Source organism: Oryx dammah, unplaced genomic scaffold (assembly GCF_014754425.2).
Source record: "Oryx dammah isolate SB20612 unplaced genomic scaffold, SCBI_Odam_1.1 HiC_scaffold_27, whole genome shotgun sequence".
Lineage (NCBI taxonomy): Eukaryota > Metazoa > Chordata > Mammalia > Artiodactyla > Bovidae > Oryx > Oryx dammah.
Window position 1 is genome coordinate 29720426 of NW_024070211.1, and position 26525 is coordinate 29746950.

The following is a 26525-nucleotide window of genomic DNA, read 5'->3' on the forward strand; positions in this document are numbered from 1 at the left end:
GCAGCAGCAGCAGCAGCAGCAGCAGCAGCAGCAGCAGCAGCAGCAGCCTCGCCCACCTCCTCGCCAACAGGAAAGAGCCCACTTGGAGAGCCTTGGGCTCAGCAGGCCCAGCCCCCAGCCACTAGCAGAGCCCTCCATGTCTGGCCTCCCCGAGTTCCCGCGCGCAGCCTCCCAGCAGGAGATCGAGCAGTCCATCGAAGCCCTCAACATGCTGATGCTTGATTTGGAACCAGCCACGGCGGGAGCCCCCCTACACAAGTCCCAGAGCGTGCCTGGGGCCTGGCCAGGGGCTTCTCCGCTCTCTTCCCAGCCCTTCTCTGGCTCCTCCTGCCAGTCCCACCCACTGACCCAGTCCAGATCTGGCTACATCCGCAGTGGGCATTCCTTGGGAACCCCTGAGCCAGCCCCCCGGGCCTCCCTGGAGTCCGTTCCCACTGGCAGGCCTTACTCACCTTATGATTATCAGCCATGTCTGACTGGGCCCAACCAAAGTTACCATCCGAAGAGCCCGGCCACCTCCTCCTCGCCTGCCTTCCTTCCAACCACCCAGAGCTCTCTGGGGCCTCAGCAGCCCCCAGCCTCTCTCCCTGGCCTCACCACTCAGCCTCAGCTCCCACCAAAGGAGGTGACTTCAGACCCATCCCGAACTCCAGAGGAGGAACCACTGAACTTGGAGGGGCTGGTGGCCCACCGGGTGGCAGGTAAGAGCCTCAGGGGCTATGAGTGCTGGGTGTCCCCTCTTTATTCCCTCCACACCTTCCCTCTTTGGTCTTGGTTGGCTTTGCTAGGGGGAGGCACAGCTATCATACAGGCACAGCCATCGTGCCTCAGTGAGTGCCATTTTGGCCTGGGGAAGAGGCTTTTAGGAACCTATGTGCCACCCATCCCTTCTTGCATTCTGTGCCTGTTAGACTCCAAGCCAGGCCTTGTGGTTCAAAGATCAGTGTCTCAGGAGTTTTCAGTCTAGTGAGGAAAGAGGTACACAGACAGATTATTCTAACAGAGTCAGTGTGTGCTACAACAGAGATGGGGACCGAAGCCCCAGAGCCTGGGAAAGTAAGGGTTACCACCTAGAACAATCAGGGAAAGCTTCCTGGAGGTGGTGACTCTGGGACTGGAGTACAGATTTTTCTAGGCAGAGATGAGATGCTCTCTGTAGCTACCTGTAGTGGAGAAGGTTGAAGGGAGGCCTCTGTGGACTCCAGTTCCTTTTTTGGCCCTCCCAGAGACATAACAATGTCTGAGAGGGTGCCCCAAAGCCCTTGGACTCTATCTGAGTGTTTAACCCTACTGGTCCTCTCAGGATATTTATGTCTCCAAGGAGGCCAAGATCAGCCTTGTTCAGCTATCCTGCTAGTCCTTGCTTTAGGACCAGCTCTGTATGGGGAGCAGGCACTGAGAAACAGATCTCTCTTTCCTACCAGAGAATGGACTTATCTTCCTGAAGAGAGGAAAGAGAGTGGGGCAACCAGACAGGTTTACTGGGGAGATAAAGGCAAGAAATGGCAGAGTGTCCAGGCCATGTTGCAAGGAACAGGAAGGACTCCCTACCTTCACTTTGTCCTAAGCCTATAACCATTCCATGGGGATAGCTAAACTGGGTGGGAAAACCTATGAGCTGGCTTTGTTGTAGGAGTGAAGCCCAGGCAGGGGTAGACCAGAGCCTGGGGTGAGGGGGACCTTGTGCCAAGCCCCTCAGATGACAGGGTGGAAGGAGGTCAGAAGAGGAGCCTGGGCAGCTGAGTCTGCCTTCTGTCCCTTTTCCTAAATTTAGGGGAAGCTGAGTCACCATGCCAGCTGCAAGGAGGGAGACGCCCTTCTTGGGGACAGACAGTTGGTTTAAGGAGGGAGCTGGGGCCAGGCCAGTTGGCTTTTGGGCTGAGTCCAGAATCTGGTGTGGGGACATGGATGCCCTGCTTCTGTACTTCAGAGCAGAACACAGCCCCCAGTTCAACTATGGGTAACTTGAAATTGGCCATAATGGCAGTATTCACACTATGGAAATTGGCAATCAAGGGCTTCACCTTCCCTGGAGATCTGGTCTAGCAACACATCATCAGCTTTAACCAGGGGTCAAAGGATAAGATGAGTAGCTCTATAACCTGAGCAAAATGCTCCATGGGGTGGTCTCTAAGGGACCGCCATCTTCTATTTTTGTCCACATCTGGGCCAGTAAGATAAAGAATACTTGGCTTGTCAGGAGAAACCATTTTATTCCTGGTTTTGTTGAAGGGAAAAGAATGGGTCTCTCAGTATTTTACAGAGTTGGGGTGGTGGCCTGAGGAATAGTGACACACTAGTCTAATGATGGGCAGTATCCGAAGAAATTTACCCTGATTCTGTGACTGGACTGGTCTCAGGTGTCTCTAGAGGTAGAGATTTCAGTGCTTTTTGGAAATCAGATGTGGATCTTATCCTTAAAGAGTCTAGAGTTTAGTAAGGGAAAAAAAGAACTAGAACTTTAAAATGAAGTTACTTATAATAAGAGAAGAAGAGAAGTATGAGGCATCTAAAGAGAGTAGGATGAATTTCCTCCCCCTCCCAGAACCCTTCTGTGTAGCTCAAGAGGAAGCCATACTTTAATGGCCCCAGAAAGATGTCCATCTTACAGTGGCTCTCTGCTCAGCATTTTCTCTCCTACAAGTTTCTGGGGTCTTGCCTCTGTAGCTGCTCAGGTTCTGGCTGCCAAGAAGTCATCGGGATGGAGGGATATTATTGGCACAGTATCCGTGTCCCCCAACCCTGCTGTCATCTCCTCCACCAACTCTGAGTGACTCCATCAGGAGAAGGGCTAAGATGTATAGAAGGGACAGTTATATTTGGTCCCTAGGGCTTCAGAAGATCTCTTTGGTCTGTGCCCTCTCATGACCAGTATTTCTTATGTCAGCAGATCTTGCTTGCACAACTTCTTCAGTACCTCTTCAGGATATCTGCAGTGCTTGTTGTAGATAAAGATGCACCAGCAGGATTAATTTGTAAAACAGTCTAGGAGCCAGAGGATAGACTTTTAGCACTACCTCTTTCTTCTCATCCTGTATTCTTCTGCAAGGAGCTGGAATATAAGCTTCAACATGAGTAACCTAGGGAGCTCAGATCTGAGGAGAACCTCTATATGGTCATGAGTATGATCTAGTTTCTTCTGGCCTTTCACTCTCAGGTCTGCCTTTTGCTCCTTGGCTGTCCTCTGTACTTCAATTCTGTGTCCTTGGTTCATGCCACTGTGATCCAACTACTACTTATGTCCTATTTCAGCTTAGTGCTCAGAGAGTGTCGGGGTAGTTTTCTTAACTTGATAAAGAGTAGATACCAGAAACCTGATGCACATATCACACTTTCTTGTGAAACATTAGAAGCATTCCCATTACTCCAGGGATAAAATAAACATGGTTGTTATCACCGCAATCATTTACCATTGTATTGGCTATCCTAGCCACTGCACTAAGACACGAAAAAGAAGTAAGAGGCAGAGTTGTTGAGTCCAGTCAAGTTTTCATATGATCCTCATTCTGTGCCTGGACTGGTCTCAGGTGTCTCTAAAGGTAGAGATTTCAATGCATGTTGGAAATCAGATGTGGATCTTATCCTTAAGGAGTCTAGAGTTTAGTAAGGGGAAAAAGAACTAGACCTTTAAAATGAAGTTCTTTGTAATAAGAGAAATATGAAGAAAAGTTCTGTGGGAATAAAGGAGAAAGAAAGATCACTATCAGCTAGAGATACTGGGGTGGCTCTGTCTGTGTTGAGTATATATTTTAAACAGAGCCTTGGAAGATAGGAGTTTGGAATGGGTGAGATTATTGGAAAAGGAAGGCTCATAATGAAGCTAGGAAGGCATAGGATGTGTTTGAAGAATGGAGTGGATTGAGAGCAGATAGGCTGTGTAATAGAGTGAAGAAAGGAGCCTGGGGCTTGTGTCTGGTTGGTTTTAAATGCCAGACAGAGAAGCTTGAATCTTAGCTAGTGGAAGTGAAGGAAGCCATTACTGTGTTTTAGGAAAGGATGCCATGATCAGAGCTGTAGTTTAGGAAGATGTATTTGGATACAAAAGGGGAGAGACTTTGAGCTGGGAAATGCTAGGAGCTTATTGGCTAACCTGGGTGATGGGGACTGAATTAGGGTGCTGACCATGGAAATGAAAAAGAAGAGATAGGGGCAGGGATGCTGTAGTGGGATGAGAACCAACGCGTTTACAAGTTGATTGGGTGTAGTAAGTGAAGAGGAGGGAGATATCAAAGATAATTCTGAGGCTCCACAAATAGAAACAGAATGATTGTTCCATTAACAAGCCAGAAGTTAGGAGGAGGAGCAGTTTGGTGTAAGATGAAGATCTCAGTATTAGTTATGTTGAATTTGAGTGACAGTGGAGGCTCCAGATAGATATGAAAGGCAATCAGACATCTGGAATTGGACCTGAAAGAGTGAAAAGAGCTATAGATTTGGGAGTCATCCTCGCAAAGATGAAGGTTAAAGCTTTGGGCATGGATGAAATCTCTATATATCAGAAGGCGTGGAGGGAAAAGAACTTAGAATGAAATGGCCGTGAGGGAATGGAAGCCATGCTGGACCTTGAGAACGAATGTTCTGGGCCAGGAGAAGACCCTGAGACAGTGGGGTCATCATAGAAGTCAGAATAGTAGAGGGGTCCCAGGAGGTCAGCAGCGTCACTGTGGGGCGATCACAAATAGGAAGACTCGGGGAAATTCACCGGGCTTGCCAGTTAGGTGGCCTCGGGGGTTTTCAAAGGCATGTTTTCAGTACAGTGGTGGTGACGGAAGCCAGAACGAGGGACTGAGGAGTGAGAGGTGAGAGAGGGCAGACAGCACATCATCCATTCTTTTGAACGGTTTTGTGATAAGAGGGAAGAGGGTGGTAGCTAAAGCGGGTGGCAAGATACTGAGAACTTCTTTGTGTGAATATAGGAGCCATGAGAGTTTTTAGAGGTGGAAGAGAGAGAGGTTGGGTATGAGGGGAAGAGTGAGAAGAGAAAGATACAAGAGAGTGGGAAGGAAACTGATAGAACAGGTCTCTTTGGAGATAAGGAGGGGGTAGGCTTAGGAGTAGATACCTAGGTAGATAATTTAGGCTCAACCAGGCGGTAAGGTAGGGGTTTCCCAGATGGCACAATTGGTAAAGAATCCACCTGCCAGTGGAGGAGACGCAAGAGACGCGGGTTCGCTCTCTGGGTCAGGAAGATCCTCTGGAGTAGGAAGTGGCAACCCACCCCAGTATTCTTGCCTGGAGAATTCCGTGGACAGAGGAGCCTGATGGGCTACAGCCCATGGGATTGAAAAGAGTCAGATACAATAGAGCACACACCTGAGCTGAGGAGGTAAGGTACCTCTTCATGAAATAAGAATAGAGAATGGATACAGATGCAGTGAAATATTGGTGTCAACTTTTGAGAGCTTGAATTAAGAACTCAGTTTTGATATTTCATCATGGGAAAAGGAGACAAGATCAAGGCCCATTCTGTCATTCATTCAACATGTGCCCGTGCTTGTCTGTGCTACGTGTTCACCTAGGTAGGCTCTGGAGAAATGGTGGTAAACAAAAAAGATAAAGATTTTTTTTTTAAGAGGTAGAAATGGACAATAAACCAGTAAGCAAATACACATATAATTTGTCAGATGGATGATAAGTGCCATAGAGATAAAGCAGTGAAGTGCCAGTGAAGGGTAAAGGCTGGTGGTGGGGTAGTTGGATGGTCAGGGGAAAAACTTTTTTGGGTAGAGAGGGAATGTGCCAGAGGAAATAGCAAGTGCAAAACTTCCTGAGAGAAGGAAAAGTCAAGGTTTCTCCTTGAGCAACTAAAGGAAGGAGTTGCTCTTCTTTCACGTGGAGAAGAATGTGGGAAGAGCAGTCTTAGAGGTGATATCAGAAGTGTGATTTGGGCCACGTTACGTCTGAGATGCCCGTGAAGTGTTTTAAGATGGTTGGATGTATGAGTCAGGAGTTTATGGGGGAGAGATTGGAGCTTAGCAATGTGGGAGATATCAGTCTGTGATGTCACGTGAAGTAAAAAACTGCATGATCTTACTGAGGGGGTGAGCACAGACAGAGGGGAGGTCCTAGGACTGAGTTCTGGAGCTTTGAGACATGGGGAGGAACCAGTAAAAACAAACAAAAAACCAAACTGATGTGGAGCAGCTTTTGAAGTAGAGAAAACTCAAAAGGTATGGCTCTCTGGAAGCCAGAAAGAAGTGATACTGGCCACTGTGCAGCCCCTGGGGTGTGAGATGGATTGGAGTCAGCTGGGTTGAATAAAAAGACATCCCAGGTCCTTACAGCGCATCCAGGCAGGCTCATCTTAAGGACTTTTCAGTAGTGCCCAGCAGTTTGGGGCAGGAGTTGAAGTGGCTCCTCAGTGGCCCCCATGGAAGAGGATTACTAAGGAGGGTGTGATGGAAGAATAAAGGGACGAGGAATGCCCTGATGCCTGGGGAGATGACCCTTGGGCTGAGACTGGAAGGGTCACTGATTAATCCAGGGGCAGGGAGATGACCATGGGCAGAGAGAGGTCCTGGAACGGGGACATGCTGACCATGAGGGTGGGTGAGATGTGGAGCCAAAGGATTGAAATCTCCTGGTCCCAGGCTGGCGCCTTCCTGCTCTACGCTGGGGTTAGGAAAGAGAGAGGTGAGTGGTGTCCTACTGGACCGCAGAACGTCCACCTGTCCTTTGGAGAAGTGAGACCCCGGATCCACCCTCTCTTCTTTTCTGACACCCTGCCCACCTCCCTCAAGTGTGTGGCCAGATTCTAGACTCAGAACACCAACTAATGTTGATTTTTTTCTTTGTTTTTGTTTTGTTTTCGTCTTGTTAAATGCCTCGTCCCTGGCCTTCTTCGTGTGTCCCGTGTCCATCTGTCCCCCGTGCCGTGGGCGTGTTTCCTTCTTGCCTGGTGTCCTCCTCTTCCTGCCTCCCTCGTTTCCCCCACACACACCCCACGCTGCTTGCCTCCCCCCTGCCGGCTCCCCGGGGTGGGGGTGGGCAGCGTACAATGCCAGGCTGCAGGGCACTGGGCGGACAGTCAGCTCCTGGCACCCTCCTCTCCACCGGCTCCGATCTTCCTCTCTCTCTGGTTGGTTCCTCTCCCTCTCCCCTCCTTTTATGACTCACCCTCGCTCCCCTTTTCTCTCTCTTCCCTTCCAGACTTTGCCCACTTTCTTCCACCTCCTCATTCCCCATCTCCTCCTCATTTTCCCTCCTTTCCCTCTTCTGTTCTCTCCTTTCCGTCTCTTTCTTCTCTTTGCCCCTGCTTCTTTTCTCACTGCCTCCCTCCTCTGTCCTTGCTCCCTTCTCCCTCCCACCTCTCTGCATGAGTGAGTGCTCCCACTTCTGCATGGGCACAGCCTGATGCTTCCAGCCTTGGCCTTCCCTGCTGGGAAAAGAGTCTGGGGTGACTGGACCAACTTTTAGGCTCCTTGTGGGCATGCAGGTCATTGTAACAAAGGCGCTCAGTGAGGGTTCTGACAGCCCAGCTCTCCAGCTGCCTTGGCTCTTAGATCACCCGGGCTGTCCTGGCCAGAGCCTCGGCAGGAGCCAGGCCATGCTCAGTATGGACCAGTGGGCACAAGACACAGAGTGGTGCCCCGGCGCCTGCTGCTCTGTCCATTCTGGAGTACAGCACTCGATGGGGCAGGGCACCCCCTTCTGACTCATCCGGAATCTCTGACCCCAGGACCCATGGCCAAGAGTCAGAAGCCCCGGGTGTGGTCCTGGCTCTGCCTGTGACCACTTCTGTGACACTCCCGGGCAAGTCTCTGAATTGCTCAGAGCTCACCCTCCCAGCGTGGCAAATGGAGGCTCGTAGCCTGGCCATGTGCCTTTAGCTTGGTGACTTGATGTGCTCCAGTATGGTGGCCCTTCCATCCAGAGTCACGCTGCTCTATTTTAGAGTGATGTGGTCCACTGGCATCCTCTGCCCCAGCTGGACATCTAAGCCCTTAGGCTTTTAGTTCTGGGGAGGGAATCCCCTCATCCCATCCCAGCTCCTTGGAAGCCAGAAGCCCAGGTCAGGGAGAAGACGGTGTGCACGGGTTTACCCCATGCCGTGCCCTTAAGCAGCTCTGGGAAAAGGCTTAGGGGGTGAAGGGGCTGTTGACTTCCAGTGGCAATAGCCGGTGCTTTCAGGGCCTTCCTTCTCCTAGTCCATGGACAATGGGGAGATGGCTTTAGCAGAATAGCTCCCTGTCCACCTCCTCTTCTGTCCCTCCACCTTCTTCTCGGCCCAGTGGTGGGGAGTGCAGTGTCCAGCTGGGCCTGGGGTTTGGGGGAGTTCTGGGGGTGGGCCTGTCCTGAGGGGAGCTGGCATGGCTTGCCCTGGGGCTGTTAGCTAGTGTGATTGCCGTGTGGCTTTCTGGCGCCCTGGCCCCAGCAGGTGGCCTCCCGGATCCCCTCGCTTCCGGAGCCCCAGGCAAGCAGTCGGACACCCAGCCCTGCCACCTGGAGCTGAGGAATCCAGTCTTTTGGAAAATGGAAGGCTGGAGAGAAGAGCTGGGTCTGTGAGGGTGGAAGTGGCCAGTCTGGGGGTTGTAGAGGAGGCATGTGACGAAGCCTGGCACAAGGACATTTGTCCATGGACACTGGGGTGGTGGGCAGCCATGCTGTATCTATGAATCAGGTGTATTGATGCGTGTTAGGGCGACAGCCTCTAGAACTGTGTGTGTGTGTGTGTGTGTGTGTGTGTGTGTGTGAGATGAAGGAGATTCTTGACCTCAGGTCCAGGCCACTTTAGGGGAGCCTTGGAGCCGGCTGTCCCCTGAGCACAGCACCATCCTGGGGGAGCAAGTGAGGGCTCCGGGAGATGGGGCTGCTCCAGCGCCCTGTGCCTTGCTCTTCAGGTCTGGTGGCCAAGGTGGAGGCCCCAGGCTGAGGTGACCGCTGCCCTCCAGGAGGACTGCTGTCCTCCAGGGAAGGCATGATGCCCAGAGTGTGCGAGAAGCCCTTGGAGAACAACACAAGGCTTCTCGTGTAGTGTGTTAACTACTCTAAAGACCACTTTCTGGCTGCTTTTCTGTGCTGCTGGGCTGAGAAGGCTGGGCTCACCAGCTTTGCTGGGAAGACTTTGCAGAGTCCCTGGGCTGCCTGTCTTCCCCCCACTTTCTTCATAAACTTCCTCTGGTCCCCGGTCTCCTGCTGAGGAAGGGCTGACTGTGGAGGTTCTGAGGATGACTGTGACCCACTGCTGTTCCTGCCAGGCTCAGGCTGTGTGTGCCCACGTGTGTGTGTGTGTGTGTGTGCGTGCATGTGTGTGAACGCGCGCACACACATGCCTGTGTGTATGCAGGGAGTGGGGCCAGGAGGCTGAGAAAGTCCTGGGGTGAGGGTAGGGGGTTGTGCTGGGCGGAGAGGAGGCTGGTGGGAGAGAGTGGGGCTATTTTTATTATCCGTCAGTCTCTGCGACGTGAGGGAGGGGTGTTCTTCCTCTGACACAGGCTGTCAGCTTGTGTCCAGACGTCCAGCTTGGCTGAGGAACAATGGGGCTCTCTTCTCTCCCCTCTGCCATGGCCCGTCTCCCCTCCTGTAGAGAGGGACAAGAGAGAGGGAATATGGCTCTCCTGGCACTTGGGGGGCAGATCTGGGCCTGCCAAGGCGGACAACAGTGGCACACTGTGTTCAGAGAATGCGAGAGGCCCGGGGCTGGCCACTGGGGCTGCGGGGGGTGCTCCGCGGGAGAGGGTCTGTCCCCGTGGGAGTGGAATGTGGGGCTTCCCTCTTCTGCAGAGGGGGGGCTGTGCCCTGCAGGACCCTATGCTTTGGATGGCAGCCTGTCCATCCCCCTGCCTCCTGACAGAGCTGGTCCCACTCTGGTGGTGGTGGAGAGGGGGCTTGAAGAAGAGGTGGGATTGCTCTCAAGTGGTGACTGCCTTGGGCTAGACCTCACACCCTCCACGGCCTGGAAGCTTCCCCTCTCCACAGTGGTCTAGCCTCCTCTCTGGGCCACTGCAACACTCCTTGAACGTGGAGCTCATGTTCTGAGTGCGTCCAGGAGAATGTTCTGTGTCCCTCCAGGAGAGACAGGGCCCTGAGTTAAAGCAGACCCATTTTTCAAGGGCAGACATCGGATCCCCAAACAAGGACATCAGCCGCCCCTTGCAAAGACACGGGCTTTGGCCGAGGGAGGCAGCGGGGCTGGGCGAGCCGGAACTCAGTGCAGCCCTAATGCGTTTCTTTTAACCTTGGGGCTGAGCTTAGTTCCAAACCCCTGGGAGCCTTTTCCGAACGCGCCTCCTTTGTCACAATTATTATTAGAAAATCAATGGCTACGTCTGTTTCTCTCTAATGTTTTTGCCAGGAATGAAACCAGCGGCAGCTCTGGACCAAGCTGCTCAGGGAGGCTTGACAGGGAAGGGGGCTTGGAGGAGGTGGGGGAAGTGTGAGTGAGGGTAGGGGACCACCCCCGTGCCCCCCACCCCCACCCCCGCCAGATTCTCTGAGGGCTGAGAGCCTGGGGTTGCCCTAGGATCCCTGAGTGGGCCCTGCCCAGCCCTTCAGACGTGTGCCCTGTCCTCTGTCCGGGTTGATCCTCATAGCAGCCTCTGGTTAGGACGGTGTGACCCCTACTTTTCTCTTCTGCAAATAAGGGCCCTTTGAGGCAAGGGGCTTAATTGTTTTAAGTAAGGCGGTTTGTGATCCTGGTTTATGGTCTTTACCCAGGGCTTTTTTTTCTCTTGGTTGAGCTGGTAGGCAGGTTGCCTCTGATGAAGGGAAGAGCTGGCCGTGGACACTCAGGACACCACCCTAGCCAGCGACCTTCTGCATCTGCAGGTGCTCTCCAGACGAGGCTCCTAGTTCTGGGCTGGTCTGAATGCACGTCTCGGAGTGACTGTGTGTGTGTTTGTGTGTGTGTGTGAGTGTGTGTGCACCCATCCCTAGACTTGGCAGCTGGCAGCCTGCTGTTCATGACGAGTAGCTAGGCTTCTCAGCCTGTGCTTTTCATAGTGGCCTCAGTGGCGGTGCCAGGCGGGAGCTAGGGATTCTTGGGGCCATGCAGACCCCCTGTGAAGGGTAGATGACGATTCAGTCTGATTGAGGGTGATTTTTGCTTGGCTGTGCTGGCTTGTTGCTGAGGCAGTCGGTGTGTGCGTGTGTGTGTGTGCCACGGGGTGGTGGGTCGGCCCACAAACGCTGGCCTGAGGCTGGTGTAGCCAGGGTCTCATGAGACCTTTGATAAGTCCCAGCACCTCTCTTTACCTCGCCTGCCCTCTCGAGTGGTGGCGGGGGCAGGGCTGGAATTTCCTTCTTCAGGGTAGTGAGGATGAGGGGCCCACCCTCAGGCTGGGTCATGGCCTCTGGGCCCCAAGGGAGTAAGTTTTCTAGGCCCCCGGAGCCAGCTCAATGAGGCAATGGGTTTCGTGCCGCAGCCCAGCTGTGGGAAGAGGGTGTGGGAAGGGAGGAGGGTGAGGTTAAGGCCTGGGGAATGGGAGGGAAATACACAAAAGCACAGGAGGCACTTGTCTGCAGACTCTTTGCCTGCTGCTCTGGGGCAGCCTGGAAACCTGGGCCATCTTTGGGGCAAAGAAAGTGTGGGCATACAGGAAGTGGATGGGAGGTTTCAGAGCGACACTGGACGGATGAGGGTTGGGGAACCCCTGAGAAGGCCAGCAGTATTCCAGGGGCCAGCTGGGGTTGGGCCGTCGTGACAGGTCTTAGTCATTTCTTGGTTTTCTTCTCGGGAGCACCATTTGCAAGCTGATGCGTCATTCAGTCCTTCCAAGTCCTTCCCCGTGGGGCTGGTGTTGCCTGTTGGTTGATGCAGTTGCCTTGGAGACTGTCTTTCCTCCCTCCACCTTCCCTCCTTTGCCTGGAAGCTCTGGCCCTCTGCCTCCAGGGCTTGGAAGAAGTTGACATCTGTTTCTTGTATCAGTCCTTTGTGCTCTGGGCCCCAACCCTGTGCAGAGCAGAGATTCCTGCTGAAGGCCAGCTCAACCTAAGCAGATTCCCCCTCCCAGCAGAGAAACTGGGGTGTGGGCAGAGGGAGTCTGGGGGAAGGAGGTGTGAGGGGAGGGAAGTCCAGCTCCAGCTTGGCCCCCCTGAGCTAAGATGCACTGCCTCCTCTAGGGGAGTTAGGCAGATTGATCCTTTCCCCCCACGTTTTGCTCATTGCCCTCTTTGCCCTGCCATTCCTCCCAGGGGTACAGGCTCGGGAGAAGCAGCCTACAGAGCCCCCAGCACCTCTCCGGAAGCGGGCTGCCAGCGATGGGCAGTACGAGAACCAGTCACCGGAACCCACATCCCCCCGTAGCCCTGGGATTCGCTCGCCTGTCCAATGCGTCTCCCCAGAGCTGGCTCTTACCATCGCTCTCAATCCTGGAGGGCGACCCAAAGAGGTGAGTCCTGGGGCCACAGAGGGTAGCAGAGCCCAGCTGAACTATTGAGGGACTTGATTGTCATCTGAGTAATGGTGACCTGTCAGTAAACTCAGTACTTTTTTCCTCCCTGCATCCTCAGCCTAGGGCTTCTCTTTGGTTTGTGGAATCAGGAGCCAATTTTCCCCTCCAAATAGCTTTTATTCCCCTACTTCTTCCATGAACACTGAGACTGAGGCTCCCTTCTTGAGCCCCAGAGAGTACCCTTTATGAGGGTGGTAAGGATCCTGGTGTGATGTAGGTGACCACAGACGCTAGACTCCAAGCCAGATCCTACAGACTAACTGTTTTTGAACCCTTTCTGGATGTAGGGTTTACTTGGGAGATAGATCTAATTTCAGTGTCAAAGTTTTTATATTTTTGAGACAGTTCAGCAGCTTGAGGAAGTAGGTCTTAAACGTTAGTGAACAAAACAATCATCAGGGAGTTTGTTAAAAATGTAGATTCTCAAGTCCTCCTGTAAAAATTATAGCCTATAAGACTTGGGGTGGGACCCAGGAATCTGATTCTGGAAGATTCTGATGTGAGTGGTCCATATTTGGTAAAATCCCAGGTTAATGGGTCCTTCTGGACATAAATAGCTTTTGGACATCTTTTCTCTCCTGCCTTCTGTCCCTTCTCTTTGGCCCTGTTGTGAAATATTTTCAAGGCAGGTACTGCTGGACAATTGCCTTGCAATCAGCCACTTTCTGTTCTCTTGGCTACAAGTAGTCGTTGGGGCCACAGATGACGAAGATCTGCCTTTGACCTCTGTGTTTACTGGAAAGGGTGATTGGTTAGGCTGGTAACTGGAAACTCCTCCTCAGACTCACAGTTATGGCTTTGCTCCCTTGTTCTCCTTATGTAGCCCCATCTGCACAGCTACAAGGAAGCCTTTGAAGAGATGGAGGGAACCTCTCCGACCAGCCCACCACCCAGTGGGGGTAAGAACTCCACACTCAGCCTTCCTTCCCTGGGTCCCCTCTGGCCTGTGTAGGCTTCCCAGGTTTGGGAGTGCTGGCAGAGTTGGATGGGACCAGAATCTGCCGCTTCTCATCCCTATGGCACATCTTACTTCTGCTTCCCTTCCTCACCTCTCTTCACTTCTTTTCTGCTGTCCACACTCACACAGCTAAGAGGCAGCAGCTGCATCCTGGGGTCCAGGCTGACCTACTCTGGGGTCCCTGGACTCCCAAATTATGGTTTGCTAGTTGCTAAGTGGAAACAGTGTCAGACTTTATTTTTTTGGGCTCCAAAATCACTGCAGATGGTGATTGCAGCCATGAAATTAAAAGACGCTTACTCCTTGGAAGGAAAGTTATGACCAACCTAGATAGCATATTCAAAAGCAGAGACATTACTTTGTCTAGTCAAGGCTATGGTTTTTCCAGTGGTCATGTATGGATGTGAGAGTTGGACTATGAAGAAAGCTGAGCGCCGAAGAATTGATGCTTTTGGACTGTGGTATTGGAGAAGACTCTTGAGAGTCCCTTGGACTGCAAGGAGATCCAACCAGTCCATTCTAAAGGAGATCAGTCCTGGGTGTTCTTTGGGAGGAATGATGCTAAAGCTGAAACTCCAGTACTTTGGCCACCTCATGTGAAGAGTTGACTCATTGGAAAAGACTCTGATGCTGGGAGGGATTGGGGGCAGGAGGAGAAGGGGACGACCGAGGATGACATGGCTGGATGGCGTCACTGACTCGATGGACATGAGTCTGAGTGAACTCGGAGTTGGTGATGGACAGGGAGGCCTGTGTGCTGCGATTCATGGGGTCGCAAAGAGTTGGACACGACTGAGTGACTGAACTGAGCTGAACTGAACTGAAGAGTCTTTGCATCTTATATGTAAAACATCCCCCATCCTAAAGAAACATCCTAAAGTAACCCCTGGACCTTCTTGCTTCTGACTCCCATTTCTGTCTGCATCCAGGCACCTCTTCCACTTCCTAGTTTTCAACAAGGAAAGAAAGGCTCAGAACCCTCAGGTTGACCATATGCCCAATGTATCCATCTCTTGGCCTCCAGACAGGAGCCTTTAGTCTGTGTCTTACTGGGTGTTTTCACTGGAGTGGCAGATCCCTAAAGGGCAGAGACATTTCCAAACAATGAGAAAACCTGGATGAGCCCAGGAGAGAGGAAGTATTCCATTTCATGGTAGAAGAGACATGAAAAGGAGCTGGAGGAGACCTGGGAAAGCAGTGATGGATCAATACCAGGCTGTGAAGGACTCAGGGTTCCTGTAAGAGGCCCGAGTTGGCAGAGGTTAAGAGACTAGTGATGCTCCAGGATTAGACTAGGTGGGGTCCACCCAAGCTATTCATTCGTCCGGGTGAGACTGGTAGAGGGTGAGGACAGGAGAGTTGGAGCTGGCCATGTGTTCTCCGGTGGTTGGCTGTCCTGCCAGGGGGAAGAATGTGGCACCAGTGCTTGCCTTCTGTGCCAACAGAATTGTGTTGGCCACCATCTTGGACACGTCCCATGTGCTCAGTCACTTCAGTCGTGTCTGACTCTTTGCAGCCCCATGGCCTGTAGCCCGCCAGGCTCCTCTGTCCATGGGATTCTCTAGGCAAGGATGCTGCAGTGGATTGCCATGCCCTCTTCCAGGGGATCTTCCTGACCCAGGGATCTAACCCGTGTCTCGTACATCTCCTGCACTGGCAGGCGGGTTCTTTACCACTAGAGCCACCTGGGAAGCCCGTCTTGGATGTACAGGAAGCTAAATTTGTGAGTGGACTGTCCAGCAGAAAAATAACATGAACTGTTTGCACTAGACGGAGAAGGCAATGGCACCCCACTCCAGTACTCTCGCCTGGAAAATCCCATGGACGGAGGAGCCTGGTGGGCTGCAGTCCATGGGGTTGCTAAGAGTCGGACACGACTGAGCAACTTTGCTTTCAATTTTCCTTTCATGCATTGGAGAAGGAAATGGCAACCCACTTTAGTGTTTTTGCCTGGAGAATCCCAGGGACAGTGGAGCCTGGTGGGCTGCCGTCTATGGGGTCGCAGAGAGTCGGACACGACTGCAGCGACTTAGTAGTAGTAGTAGTAGTTTGCACTAGAAACTTTTCTAACAGCTCCATTAAAGAATATACAGGAAACTGTAGAAATTAATTGTAATGATTTTTTAAATTTAACTCAAAATATCCACAGAGTATTATCATTACTATAGGTAAGTAAAACTAAAATGATTAATGAGAATATTATCCTACAATCTTTTGAAGAAATCTAAAAAGAAGTTGGTGAAATTTATTCTAATAATAGGTATTATTTAGGGAATTTCTTGGTGGCCCAGTGTTTACGACTCTGTGATTTCACTACCGAGGGCCTGGGTTCAATCCCTGATCTGAGAACTAAGATTCCCACAAGCCTCACAGTGCGGCCAAAAAAAAAAGAAAAAATTTGCTGTTATTTAACCCTAAGGATCTAAAGTATGATTTCAACATGTAATCAATGTAAAGACATATTTTTCATTTTTGTTTCATAAAAGTCTGAAATCCACTGTGTGTTTTTACACTCATATAACACCTCAGTTCAGACTGGACACAAAGCATATGGTGCACCATAGCCCCGTGTGGTTCCCGACTACCGTGTTGGACAGTGAAAGCCCAGGGCAGCTGTTCAAGATAGCTCTGTAGCCTTGTAAAAGGCTTCAGACTCCTGGAATCTCTCTCCCTGGTCTTAGCTCCCTAACCTGCATGTGCATGCGTGTGTGCGTGCTCAGTCGTGTCTGACTCTGTGTGACCCCCTGGACTGTTGCCCGCCATGCTCCTGTGTCCATGGGGTTCTCTAGGTGAGAATACTGGAGTGGGTTGTCATTTCCTCCTCCAGGGGGTTTTCCCAACCCAGGGATCGAACCTGCGTCTCCTGCATTGGCAGGTGGATTCTTTTACCACTGAGCCATCTGGGAAGCTCCCCTCCCCACCACCTTCACGCTTGCTCCAATTTCCTGTGGGTCCAAACAGCCAGGATCCTGGCCATCACCCTGTCTGGGATGAAGCCATCTGGGCCGGGCTAGAGTTGGTTCTACCACATGTTTCTGTTCCCATTCTTCCCTCCCTCCCCTGGGTCAGCCCCGGGTGCCTGGGGAGGAGAGAATAAGTTAGAGGTTTCCTCCATGCACAGGGTTGGGAGAGAAAACAGAGGCGGAGAAATGCAAAGAATTCTTCTCTGGGGAAGCCAAGCCTTGCCTGGCTTCAGGGCCACCCACATGTCTGCCTCAGCAGAAGGGCTGGATGCCTGGGCACTGAGGGCAGGAGTGATGAGCGAGCTGGGGGTGCTGAGGGAAGCCCAGAGGAACCTCCCACTGCCTCTGTCCCCTCGTCCCCTTCACCCTGTTCACCTGCACTTCTGCTGCGCCCACTAGGCAGCCTTATGGGCCCAGAGTCTTCCTGGTCATTCCATGGACAGTGGTCTCTGAGGCTGGGCTCATTCTTCCATAATTAATTACATCCAAAGTCATTTGTCTGACAAACATTACTAAGTGCTGATAAGCGTCTGTTGTAAAGATGTGTGTGCGTGTGTAATGAGAGAAAGAGGGACACACAGAAGCATGGAGGCTTAGACCTAGCCCCTGCCTGGATGTGTGTGTTTGTACATACTCGTCCCCTCTGCTGTATCTGTCCACTGGGCATCTCAGGGCAGAGTGAGGGTAGAGTGTAGGGCTGGGCCAACCATTTGGACTCTTGTGATGCCTCTCTGTTCCCATGGACACCTGTGGATACACCGGCATGTGCACAAACGTGTGTGTGTGCGCCTAGTCGCTCAGTCGTGTCCGACTCTTTGTGACCCCATGGCCCACCAGGCTCCTCTGTTCACGGGGATTCTCCAGGCAAGAATACTGGAGTGGGTTGCCATGCCCTCCTCCAGGGGATCACAAATAAGCTATTTAAATGGCTTTCATTGGAAGATTATATTTTGGGAGTTTAGTTTCCTGTAGGTCTCACTGCCTTTTTGGGAAAGGGAGGAGATGCCAGGGAGGGTCCTGGAGCTGCTGTGTGGGTCCTAGGCACCTGAGGGCCACGGCTCATCTGTTGAGGCCACTGGGGTAGGGCAGGCAGCCTTAGGCTTTTGGCGGCCCTGTGTGACTGCCTGTCTTCCACGGCTGTGGGCTCTGCAGGGTCCCGAGAGCTGCGACAGGAGACACGGAGCTCATTTCTTTACGTCTCCTCGGAGGTGGGTTTGGAGATCTGACAGCTGCCACTGAGAAGTCTTGTGACTGGGCAGAGCAACAACCTTGCAGCTCAACTTGGAGTCCAGCCACGTCCTTGGCTGATGGGAGAAAGCCTGACTGCCCTTTCTGACCTTGTGGGTTATGTGACACTTCCAACCCAGACAGGTGGCTTGGGAGGTGACCTGGGTTTGTGCAGGGTGGTCATGCTCTTGCCCGCGTATTTTAGAGATGGGGCTTTTTCCTCTTCGAGAACACTGAGGTTTGGGGGAAGTAAGAGAGCTCCCAGCTGAGAAATTCTCTCTTCCTGGGGCTTGCAAAGGGCCTGCTCAGCTGGAGGTCAAAGACCTGTGGCTGAAGACTGGCCTGGGGACTCAGGGTTGGTTCTGCTGGTGATCTCTTCTCCTCCTTCTGTCCTTTACAGGCTGTACTGTCTTGATACTCTGCTTTTTTAAAGTACATCTCTGTGTGTGTGTGTGTGTTGGGGGTGGGGTAGGGAATGTGAGAGGAGAGGTTAGAGAGAGAGTGATACAGAGCAAGTCAGAGGGTGCCCAAGAAACAAGCGTGTGTGTTATAACTACGCAGTGTGGAGGAACCATAGGGAAGAAACTCAGGGTCTAGGGATAGAAATGACTTTCTGGAGGGTGAGGGGCAAGGCTGTTTCCTGACTCCTTTTACCCTTCATCCCCTGGAGAAACACAGGAGACGGGAGGGGGCCGTGGAGCCGCCCTGACACCACCGGGCGGGGCTGGTTCCTCTGCTCCACTTCCTGCTGCCCCTCCAACCCCGCTCCCCTACATGCCCTCATTCAGGAGGGGTCCTTTCCCCACACGTCCACCCACACTCACTCCCAGCTCTCCCCTCTTATTCCCGGTGCAGTGCGTTCCCCTCCAGGTCTGGCCAAGACACCCTTGTCTGCTCTGGGCCTGAAGCCCCACAACCCAGCTGACATCTTGCTGCACCCCACTGGCGGTGAGTGACTCTGGCGGGAAGGGAGGCGGCTGGAGAGGCCAGAGGACAGGGTGGGGAGCTGGAGGACTCCTGTGGTCCTGGGCAGGGCCCAGGCCTGGTGAGTTCTTAGGATTCTTCTGGAAACAAGGTGGCAGCCTGGCTCTGTGTCCATGCTGAGGTCAGGCCTGGGTGGGGCTCTCTGTTCAAGGGTTGAGTGGGATCCCTGCCTTGTGGGGTCAGCACAATTCCCAGCATCCTCTGACGTTGAGGGGTTGGAGGCATTGGAGGCATGCCCTTTTTCCCTGAAGGTGGTTAACTTTCTGCCGGAAGCCTGGCTCCCATGCCCCAGAGTCCAGAGGCTTGTGCGCACGCGCATGCACACACACACACACACACACACACACACACAGAGACATGCACGCACACGCACGCACACACACATGCAGACATGCACACACAGAGAGACAGGTACACATACACAGATGCAGACATGCATGCCTACACATACTCACACACATGCAGACATGCACACACACAGAGACATGCATGTATGCACACACACACACATGCAGACATGCATGCACACACTCCAGGTTCATACCTTGTCACATTCCCCAGCTCCTCTCCTTGTTGGGAAAGGGAAAGCAGAGACCCTAGGCCCTTAGTGACCATTTCCAACAGGCTGAGCCCAGAAACTTGCTCTCTAGACTCTGGTGTGGGCTGGACTGGGGCTCTGGGGAACAACCTTGCTTCTTTTCTTTAGTCCCCAGAAGACTGATCCAGCCAGGTAGGTGGGCAGTGGCATGACAGGTGTGAGCCACTCAGACACACGGCCAGGCACAGCCTCCCACTCAGGACGTGTCTGCATGGCCAGGGACGCAGAGTCACCAGGTGGGGGGCTGCCTGTCACCAGGCCAGCACATTCCTGCTTGAGATGCGGGGGCTGTAACAGGGACATGGGCCTCTGCTCCTGAGAGCGAGGCCCTGTCTTACCTGTGTGCCCTGGAGGGCCTGCCTCTGCCTCGGCCTCACCCCTTTTCTCAACAAAGTCTCTCTCTCTCAGGAAATAATCCCTGTTAATCCATCTCTCTCTCTCCTTTTTGCTCTTCCTCTCCCCTCCATCCCCTGCCTCTCTTTCCTGCCTCTCCTTCCTCCTCACCTCTCTTCCCATCTTCCCTCAGAGGAGGATGAGAGGAAGGTGCTGACAGAGCTTTCTGAAGGTAAGTGTGGCTTTGCTGTGTGACTGCTTCCTGCTCTCCGTGTCCAGGAATGGCCGCTCACTCCATTTGTTCTGCCTGGCTTGGGGGGGGCGGCGGGTGGCGCTCTTCTCTGATCAGGTCTCATGTGACCGGGTGCATAGGCTGCACCCCGCCCCGATCCCCACCCCCTGATGGGTGATCAGGGGGTGATGAGCTGTCACTCTGGTGATGAGCTACCATTCTGGATACTGACTGAGGTGCCCATAGCCCCAGGGCACGGGCCCAGGCGTGGCCAAGGGTCCAGGCACAAGTGCGATGCCACCTTGCTGACTAAATGCTCCTCCCCGGGAGGCATTCCCGCCCACCTGCCTGGGGTGCAGCAGCCCCTTCAGATGGCGGGGGCTCCTATCCCATTTCCTGGGTGTGCCCCACATGTACAGCTCAGAGCATGATTTCTCAGCCTCAGCACTACCGATGCTTGGGCCAGACAGTTCTTAGTCATAGGGACTGTGCTGAGCCCTGTAGGGTGTTTAGCACCATCCCTGGTCTCTACCTACTGTTACACATGTGGGTAGCACTCACCCGTCATGACACTCGAAATGTCTGCAGCATGACAAATGACCCCGGGGGGATGACTGCTCCCGGTTCAGAGCCACTGTCTTGGAGCCACAAGCTGCCTTCTGGAAGCCCTTGCCTGGTTTCCTATCAGCACAGATGGTAGGATGTCTGTCTTTTTAGGATCTTGGATGTTTTGGGGGGATTTTGAAAAAGCTGTGGATTCCCCCACCCCCGCCCCCCTGCCGCACATAGATGCCTCGGGACATCCAGGCACAGTTGTGACAGTATCTGGTTAGCACGTCTGTTTCCTGGCTTAACCCCTGATTTAAATGAACTCAGTCTTGCACGTAGAGAAGCCGAGAGGGGATGTAATCTGGTTGAAGGCCTTTAACTAATTTATTAGGAGCAGAATTCAAAGGATGACTCAGAGCAGCAGGTGAAATGAGGGAGATGCTGGCCTGGGTGGCCTGGGCTTCCGTGTCCCCATCTCTACCCTGGTGGAGGTGGGGGAAGGGAGTTGGACGAGGTGGGTGTTGAGCACCTTCCAGCTTGGATGTGTTAGATGTTCTGACTTCCCACCTGGGCCCTGGGTCTGTGTGGCCTGGTTTCTTTAAAGACTCCGTCCAGGTGTTTTTTTTTTTTGGCTGCGTCTTGGCTTGTGGGACCTTAGTTCCCAGACGAGGCATTGAACCCGGGCCCTCAGCAGTGAGAGTGCAGAGTCCTAACCACTGGACCACTAAAGAATTCCTCCTTCCGGATTCTTAAGCCCATTTCCCACTTCCTTTGCACTTACTACCTTGATTTTCTATCCCCACAGTGGGCATGGGTTGTACCCCTCTGAATCTGCCATCACCTGTGTAAGATGGCTGGAGTTTTCCATAAAGCTTTGCCCACTGCTCGTCAGCCAGAGTTCTGGCAACAATGCCAGACTGCCTGGGGGTACAGAACAAGGCAGCCCCCCAGAACAGATCCCAGAATGGGATGAACTACAGTGGGCTCTCACCCCTGGCCAGCCTCACACCCAGGGGGAGGACCTTCCCCAGGCTGGGGGTGGGCAGCTGGTTCTCGCCAGGGGTCTAGAATCAGCTGGGGTCCAGAGCCAGTGTTCATGTGCTGTGCTCCAGGAGCCCACCCACCTAGGAGGCTCTCAGCTCTCCTTGTGGCTGCTGACCTCCTCAGACTGGTGAGACCTATTCAGTCTCCAGTGGGACGGTCTGAGGGTGACAGGCCCTGGCTGTGTGTTCCTCACATGGGGATGACACTTCAACAGAATGGGACTGACACCTGGCCCTTGCTCCTGATGAGTGAATCTCAGCCTACAGGCCCCGAGCCCTCTGACCCTCCTTCATCTCTCCTGGAGGCACGGAGTCTGCAGGGAAGGTTCTTAGGGATCCACTCTACCGCAGCCATCGTTTTCAGGAATGTGGACCTGAGGTCCGTGTTGCGAGGTGGGGATAGGCATACTGCCCAAGGTCATAGTTAAGAGGCAGCAAGGCTAGACTGGACTTACTGGTCTCCTGTTTCCTAATCAAGTGGCCACTTCAAAACCCTCCTCCAGCCTCCAGGCGCCATGCCCTGGGATTCCAGCGTGGGCATCAGAATTGTTGTCTTGACCTGGAGTGGGGACAGGGGCCAAGGATGTGGGTGGCTGGTTCCATTTTTCCTGACTCATGCATCACCTTCTGGGTCAGACTAAAGCATATTCTTTGCTGACCCTCTGAAGCGCTGCCTGATTGCCGTGCTGATATGTGTGAATTCAGAAAAAAGATGCCTATAAGGAAACATAACCAGTAGGCTTATTCAGCAAGGGGGAAAAAAGACTTTAGGGAAGTGCTCTGTTCAAGGTGCCATGCTAAATGCTTTACATCTATTCGTTCTGTTCTTCAATGATTCGATAAATATTTTGTGTGCCTACTATGTGCCAGGCACTCTGGGGATATAATGATAAGCAGTACTATGGTTCCTAATCTCATGGAACAAATGCATGACCAGAATTAAATTATCACCGAGAATTCTTGAGATAAGTGCTCCAAACTGAAGAGATACAGTTTTTATGAGACCCTGGCTGAAGAAGTAAGATGCGAGGGTAAGTGACATTAACTCGGAGACACTGGGATGGGAGCAGAGCTTTCCAGGTAGAAGTAAAGGGCACTTGCAAAGGCCCTGGGGTGGGAGGAATAGCAATCCGCCCCCCCCCCAATAAATTGCAAGGTCAGTGAAGTGAGAGGAGGGAGGAGCTGGATGCTGGAGCAAGGGGCAGTGTGGTACACAGTGAGGGTCAGCATGCAGGGATGTGACCTTGTGGGTCATTGTCACAATCATCTTATTTAAATAATCACAGAAGCGCTGAGAGGAAGGTGGTAGGAGCCCCAGTTTGCTGATGAGGAGGTGATGTGTAAGGATGTTAAATGACTTGTCCAGGCCCAGACAGCCGATCAGGGGCACAGCTGAGAGTGTAGGCTGCTTTCCATTGATTGCACAGGGTATGACCTCTAAACATGAACAGTGTCTTTACTGGGTGTGGGTACAGGGTACCCTTCTCCATGAAAGAAGCAGAGGAAGAAAGCCCATAGCAGTAAAGGTGTGAGATCAACATCAAGGATCTTCCAGTGGGGAAACAGAGGAAGAAATGGCTGAACCTTCTTTCCTAGAGGAATGGGAACAAGGAATATTCGGCTGAGGTTCTGTCTGTTCCGATGATTAGATGGGTGCATTTGGCACAAAGGAAGACTGCAGATTAGAAATGGCCCCTCTGGGGATCCCTCCTGTTCCGAAATCCTCGGTGACAGTTACATGGTGCCATCTGGGTATTTTAAGGTAGTGCTGTGCAACGCAGATTTATGGAGCACCTACTCTGTGCCAGGTCCTGTGCTAGGCACTGAGGACATAAAGATGAGTGAGATAGCCTGGTCAGGATGATATTTCAGCACAAGGTAGAAATGCTGAGCTGGGGGAGGAACAGGGTATGATGGGAACTCAGAGGAGGGCCGTGTGGCCCAGTCTCAGAGTTTGGAATTCCATCTTCTGAGTTCCTGGTTTGGGCCTTGGAAGTTTTACTTCTTTCCTCTCTCCATCTGCGTGTCTTCATTTCACTCTGAGCAGGCAGGCTGTTTCTCTCCAGGAAAAGAACCTTTTCTGCGAGGCAGAAAATGCACTTGAAGGTGTGGGTCAGGAGCTGACAGTGCCCCCAGCCTGGTGGGGCCGACTCACTAAGCCTCCAATCTAGCTACTCTCAGCCTCCAACAGCCTCTTGGAATGGGTTTGGGCTCCTGGAATGTTCTGCATGAAGCACTTTCCTGGCCCCACATCTGCCCTTCCCAATCCCCGCTGCCTCTGGGTCTAGCTGCTCCAGGATTGGCGGAGAGGAGAAAACTGCAGGAGAGAGCGTGCAAAACAGCAGGAGAAGGGGCAGAGGGAGGCAGACACCTGCAGGCAGCTGTGGGGTCGCTGATAAACTGGCGTTGGAGCTAGCAAGAAGGAATTAGGAGGGACTTTCTCATCTCCTGTCACTTGATCCAGGCTGGGCAGGTGGGTGTTCTCATTCCTATTTTACAGACAAGAGAACAGAGTCCCAGAAAGGCCCTTCCAGTAAGTGAAAGACAGGGAGCTCACACGTTGTATGTTGTACTAAGGTGGGGAGGAGAGGAAAATAGGAAGAGATAGGGAAAGGGGGTATTTTCAATATGGAATCTGAGTCTGAAAACTTGGGGGAAATGGACTGTTTTGTCCCTCAAGTTTGGTTTTGAACAGTTATGAAGTTGGACTCAGAATCAAAAATCTTCCCAAAGGGTCCCTCCTGCTCTGGGCTCATGAGGAACAGAGATTGAGTGAGGCTCTACCCTGATTTAGTCCTGGGAGGTCAGGAAAGGGCAGCCAACCAAGAAAGAGGATGGAGAATAAAGTGACGGCAGGGCCAGGAGGGCTGGGTCTGAAATCCACAGGCTGAGAGCCCCTGAGCAAAGCCCTCAGGCTAGTTGGCCACCTAAACTCACAGGGCTGTTAACTGCAAATGTGGTGGGAACCGCTGCGGGTGCTTCTCCCTGGATAAATGGTCCTGTCTTCAAGTTCAGAGACTGAGTCCTCTGAGAGCTCCTTTGTAAGCTGCTCTGTAGCTGAGGATCTGATGGGTGTGAGGATGGGGCTCCTGAGGCTGATGCTTTATGAATGTGGCTATCGTAAAGCCGTCTCAGGTTTTCTGATAGCTCCAACTTTCTAACATACTGTCCCTTCGATGTTCTGTGCAAACTACACTCAGGATCCTGACACTACGTTTGGGTCAAAAGCAGTTAGTGGGGACATGGCCTTGACTCATGGTAAACAGGGCAGATGGGAGCCAATGTCTGTGGTCCCAGGTCTGGCTCCGTCCTGACTCTGGGCCTGGGTGGTGTGGGTGGCCTTACTTAGATTTTACTGATGGTAGAAGTGGTATGTGCACTTTTTTGTTTTTTAATAGGATGGAGTGCTGATCCAATAATGTGAGCTGCTTACCCATTGTATGGGTCAGGTCTTGGCAGAAAACTGATAGCTCATTCCAATGGGGCAACTGAAGAGGGTTTGATGGACTATTTAGATGGTCTGGGCAAACCAATGAGGGATGGTGAAGCACCTCCCTGGGTGCTCCTGAGCAGGAGGTGGGAGCCATCTGCACTCCAGGCCTGAAGAAACCAGGAGGAGCTGGAGGAGAGGGCCCGCCCCTGGAGTTGGTATCTTGGGTGGAGGATGCGGCCCTGGAACTTTGACCCTCTCTCCCCACCCATCTCCGTCCTCTGTTAGTTTTGCCTACCAGCCAGCTGCCAAAGACCAGGGCCCTCTGGAGCCCTGAGCCCGGGGGTCTGGGGGATGCTGTCAGTAAAAGCTGGCCTGCGGGGACACAGAGCAGGCTGGAGAATGAATCAGGAGGACACAGCGGGTGGAGAGGGCCCCAGACTTCAGGGCTCACCCTCGGGCATTTTAGCTTGAACTTTTGGGGGTCGGCAAGAATTCCAGGGAAGGAGAGAAACAAATGTGTGCCTCTTAGCTCTTAGTCACTGTGTACCTCTGTGGTGGGGGGAGATGGGGGCAGAGGGTAAAGGTCATGCATCTGTTAGTTTGTGAGACAGACACTGAGGATTCACTGTGTGCCAGGTGCTGTGAGTACAGATTAGCAAGGAGCTTGGGGCAGCCAGGGAGCAGATGGATCCTTTTGCCATCTCTGGGTGGGAGAGAAGGGTGCTGGGCGCTGCGGGCCCAGGATGAAGCTGGGAGCCTGGAGGCATCCAGATGAAATTTTCAGAGAGTGACCCCGGGAGGTGAGGGATGGGCCGGAAGGTAGGCTCTGGCCTTGGGTCTCAACTGCCATTTCTGTGGGTGTGAGTTCCTGTCTGAGGGCCCCTTTCTGTCAGTTCGAGTTACCCCAGGGTATGGAGCTGGCCCCCCAAGGCTAAAGACCCACTGAAATTCTCGATCCCCCTGATTCTCAGCTGGCGGTATGTGCAGGGCCCAAGAGCAGGCTCTGGGCCAGACCACTGGGGTTCTTAGGCCAGCTCTGTCACCTGCTACTGTGGCCCAGACAAGATACTTACATTCTCCAAATTCTACTTTCCTCATGTAGTTATTTGCTATTTCTGCTGCTATTGACAGTCTGTGGAGCTGGCTCTTCTCTGGCTGATGGGCTGGAGTTCTGAGTAGCAGCGGCCAGCTCTGAGTGTCCCGTGAGGCTTGGTGGCCCCTCTCTCAGACACCCAGAGCCAGCACCGGGAGGCAGGAGACAGGAGCTATGACCGCTGTGTATTCTGGAGAAAATCGCTCCGCCTCTCTGGGCTGAGGAGACATGTTACATCAGGAACCAGTAAACTATGGCCAAATCCTGTTTTGGGAAAGTTTTATCATAACACAGCCATGCTCATTGCTTTATGTGCTGTCCGTAGCTGCTCTTGCGATAACAACAGTGGAATTGAGTAGCTGTGAGAGAGACGGTCTGGCCCTCTCCCTGCACCCCAGGGCTGCACGGACTCTGCCGTTCTTCCACTTCTCAGGCTGGTTTCAGTGGTTGCCCTAATTGTGGTGGGCATAGTGTTGATGTGTGCTCAGGTCACGTCCCTCCTGGGACGTCCTCGGGAACAGTGCCATGTTCAGAGGTGGCAGGAACACCATCTGTCCCTGGAGAAGCTGAGAGTGCCCTGCTTCTTTTCTCTGTTTGACGGCGAGTTAGTTTGCAGTGGTGGGGTAGAGGGGCGTGGGGAGGCTTCCAGAGGCCGGGGCGGGGGGCCGCTGGGGGCAGCACGGCAGTGGGGCGGGTGGCACAGGAAACCTGGGTCTGGTT

At 52.9% G+C, this 26525-nt stretch overlaps 1 protein-coding gene across 7 annotated transcripts in view; it reads left to right on the forward strand.

The window, feature by feature from the left end:
* The window catches only part of TNS1 (tensin 1), a 210235-nt gene that overhangs the window by 160968 nt on the left and 22742 nt on the right, over nt 1-26525 (forward strand). For 2 of the 7 annotated variants that reach the window (XM_040228386.1, XM_040228392.1), the window contains 6 exons: nt 1-701; nt 6992-7078; nt 12133-12329; nt 13216-13291; nt 18396-18488; nt 19649-19687. The exon at nt 1-701 is cut by the window's left edge and continues 973 nt beyond it. In XM_040228386.1, the coding sequence (XP_040084320.1) occupies nt 1-701; nt 6992-7078; nt 12133-12329; nt 13216-13291; nt 18396-18488; nt 19649-19687 (1193 nt within the window). Of the gene's footprint in view, nt 702-6991; nt 7079-12132; nt 12330-13215; nt 13292-18395; nt 18489-19230; nt 19255-19648; nt 19688-26525 lie in introns of all 7 variants that reach the window. The other 5 variants (XM_040228387.1, XM_040228388.1, XM_040228390.1 and 2 more) reach the window with 5 other exon arrangements.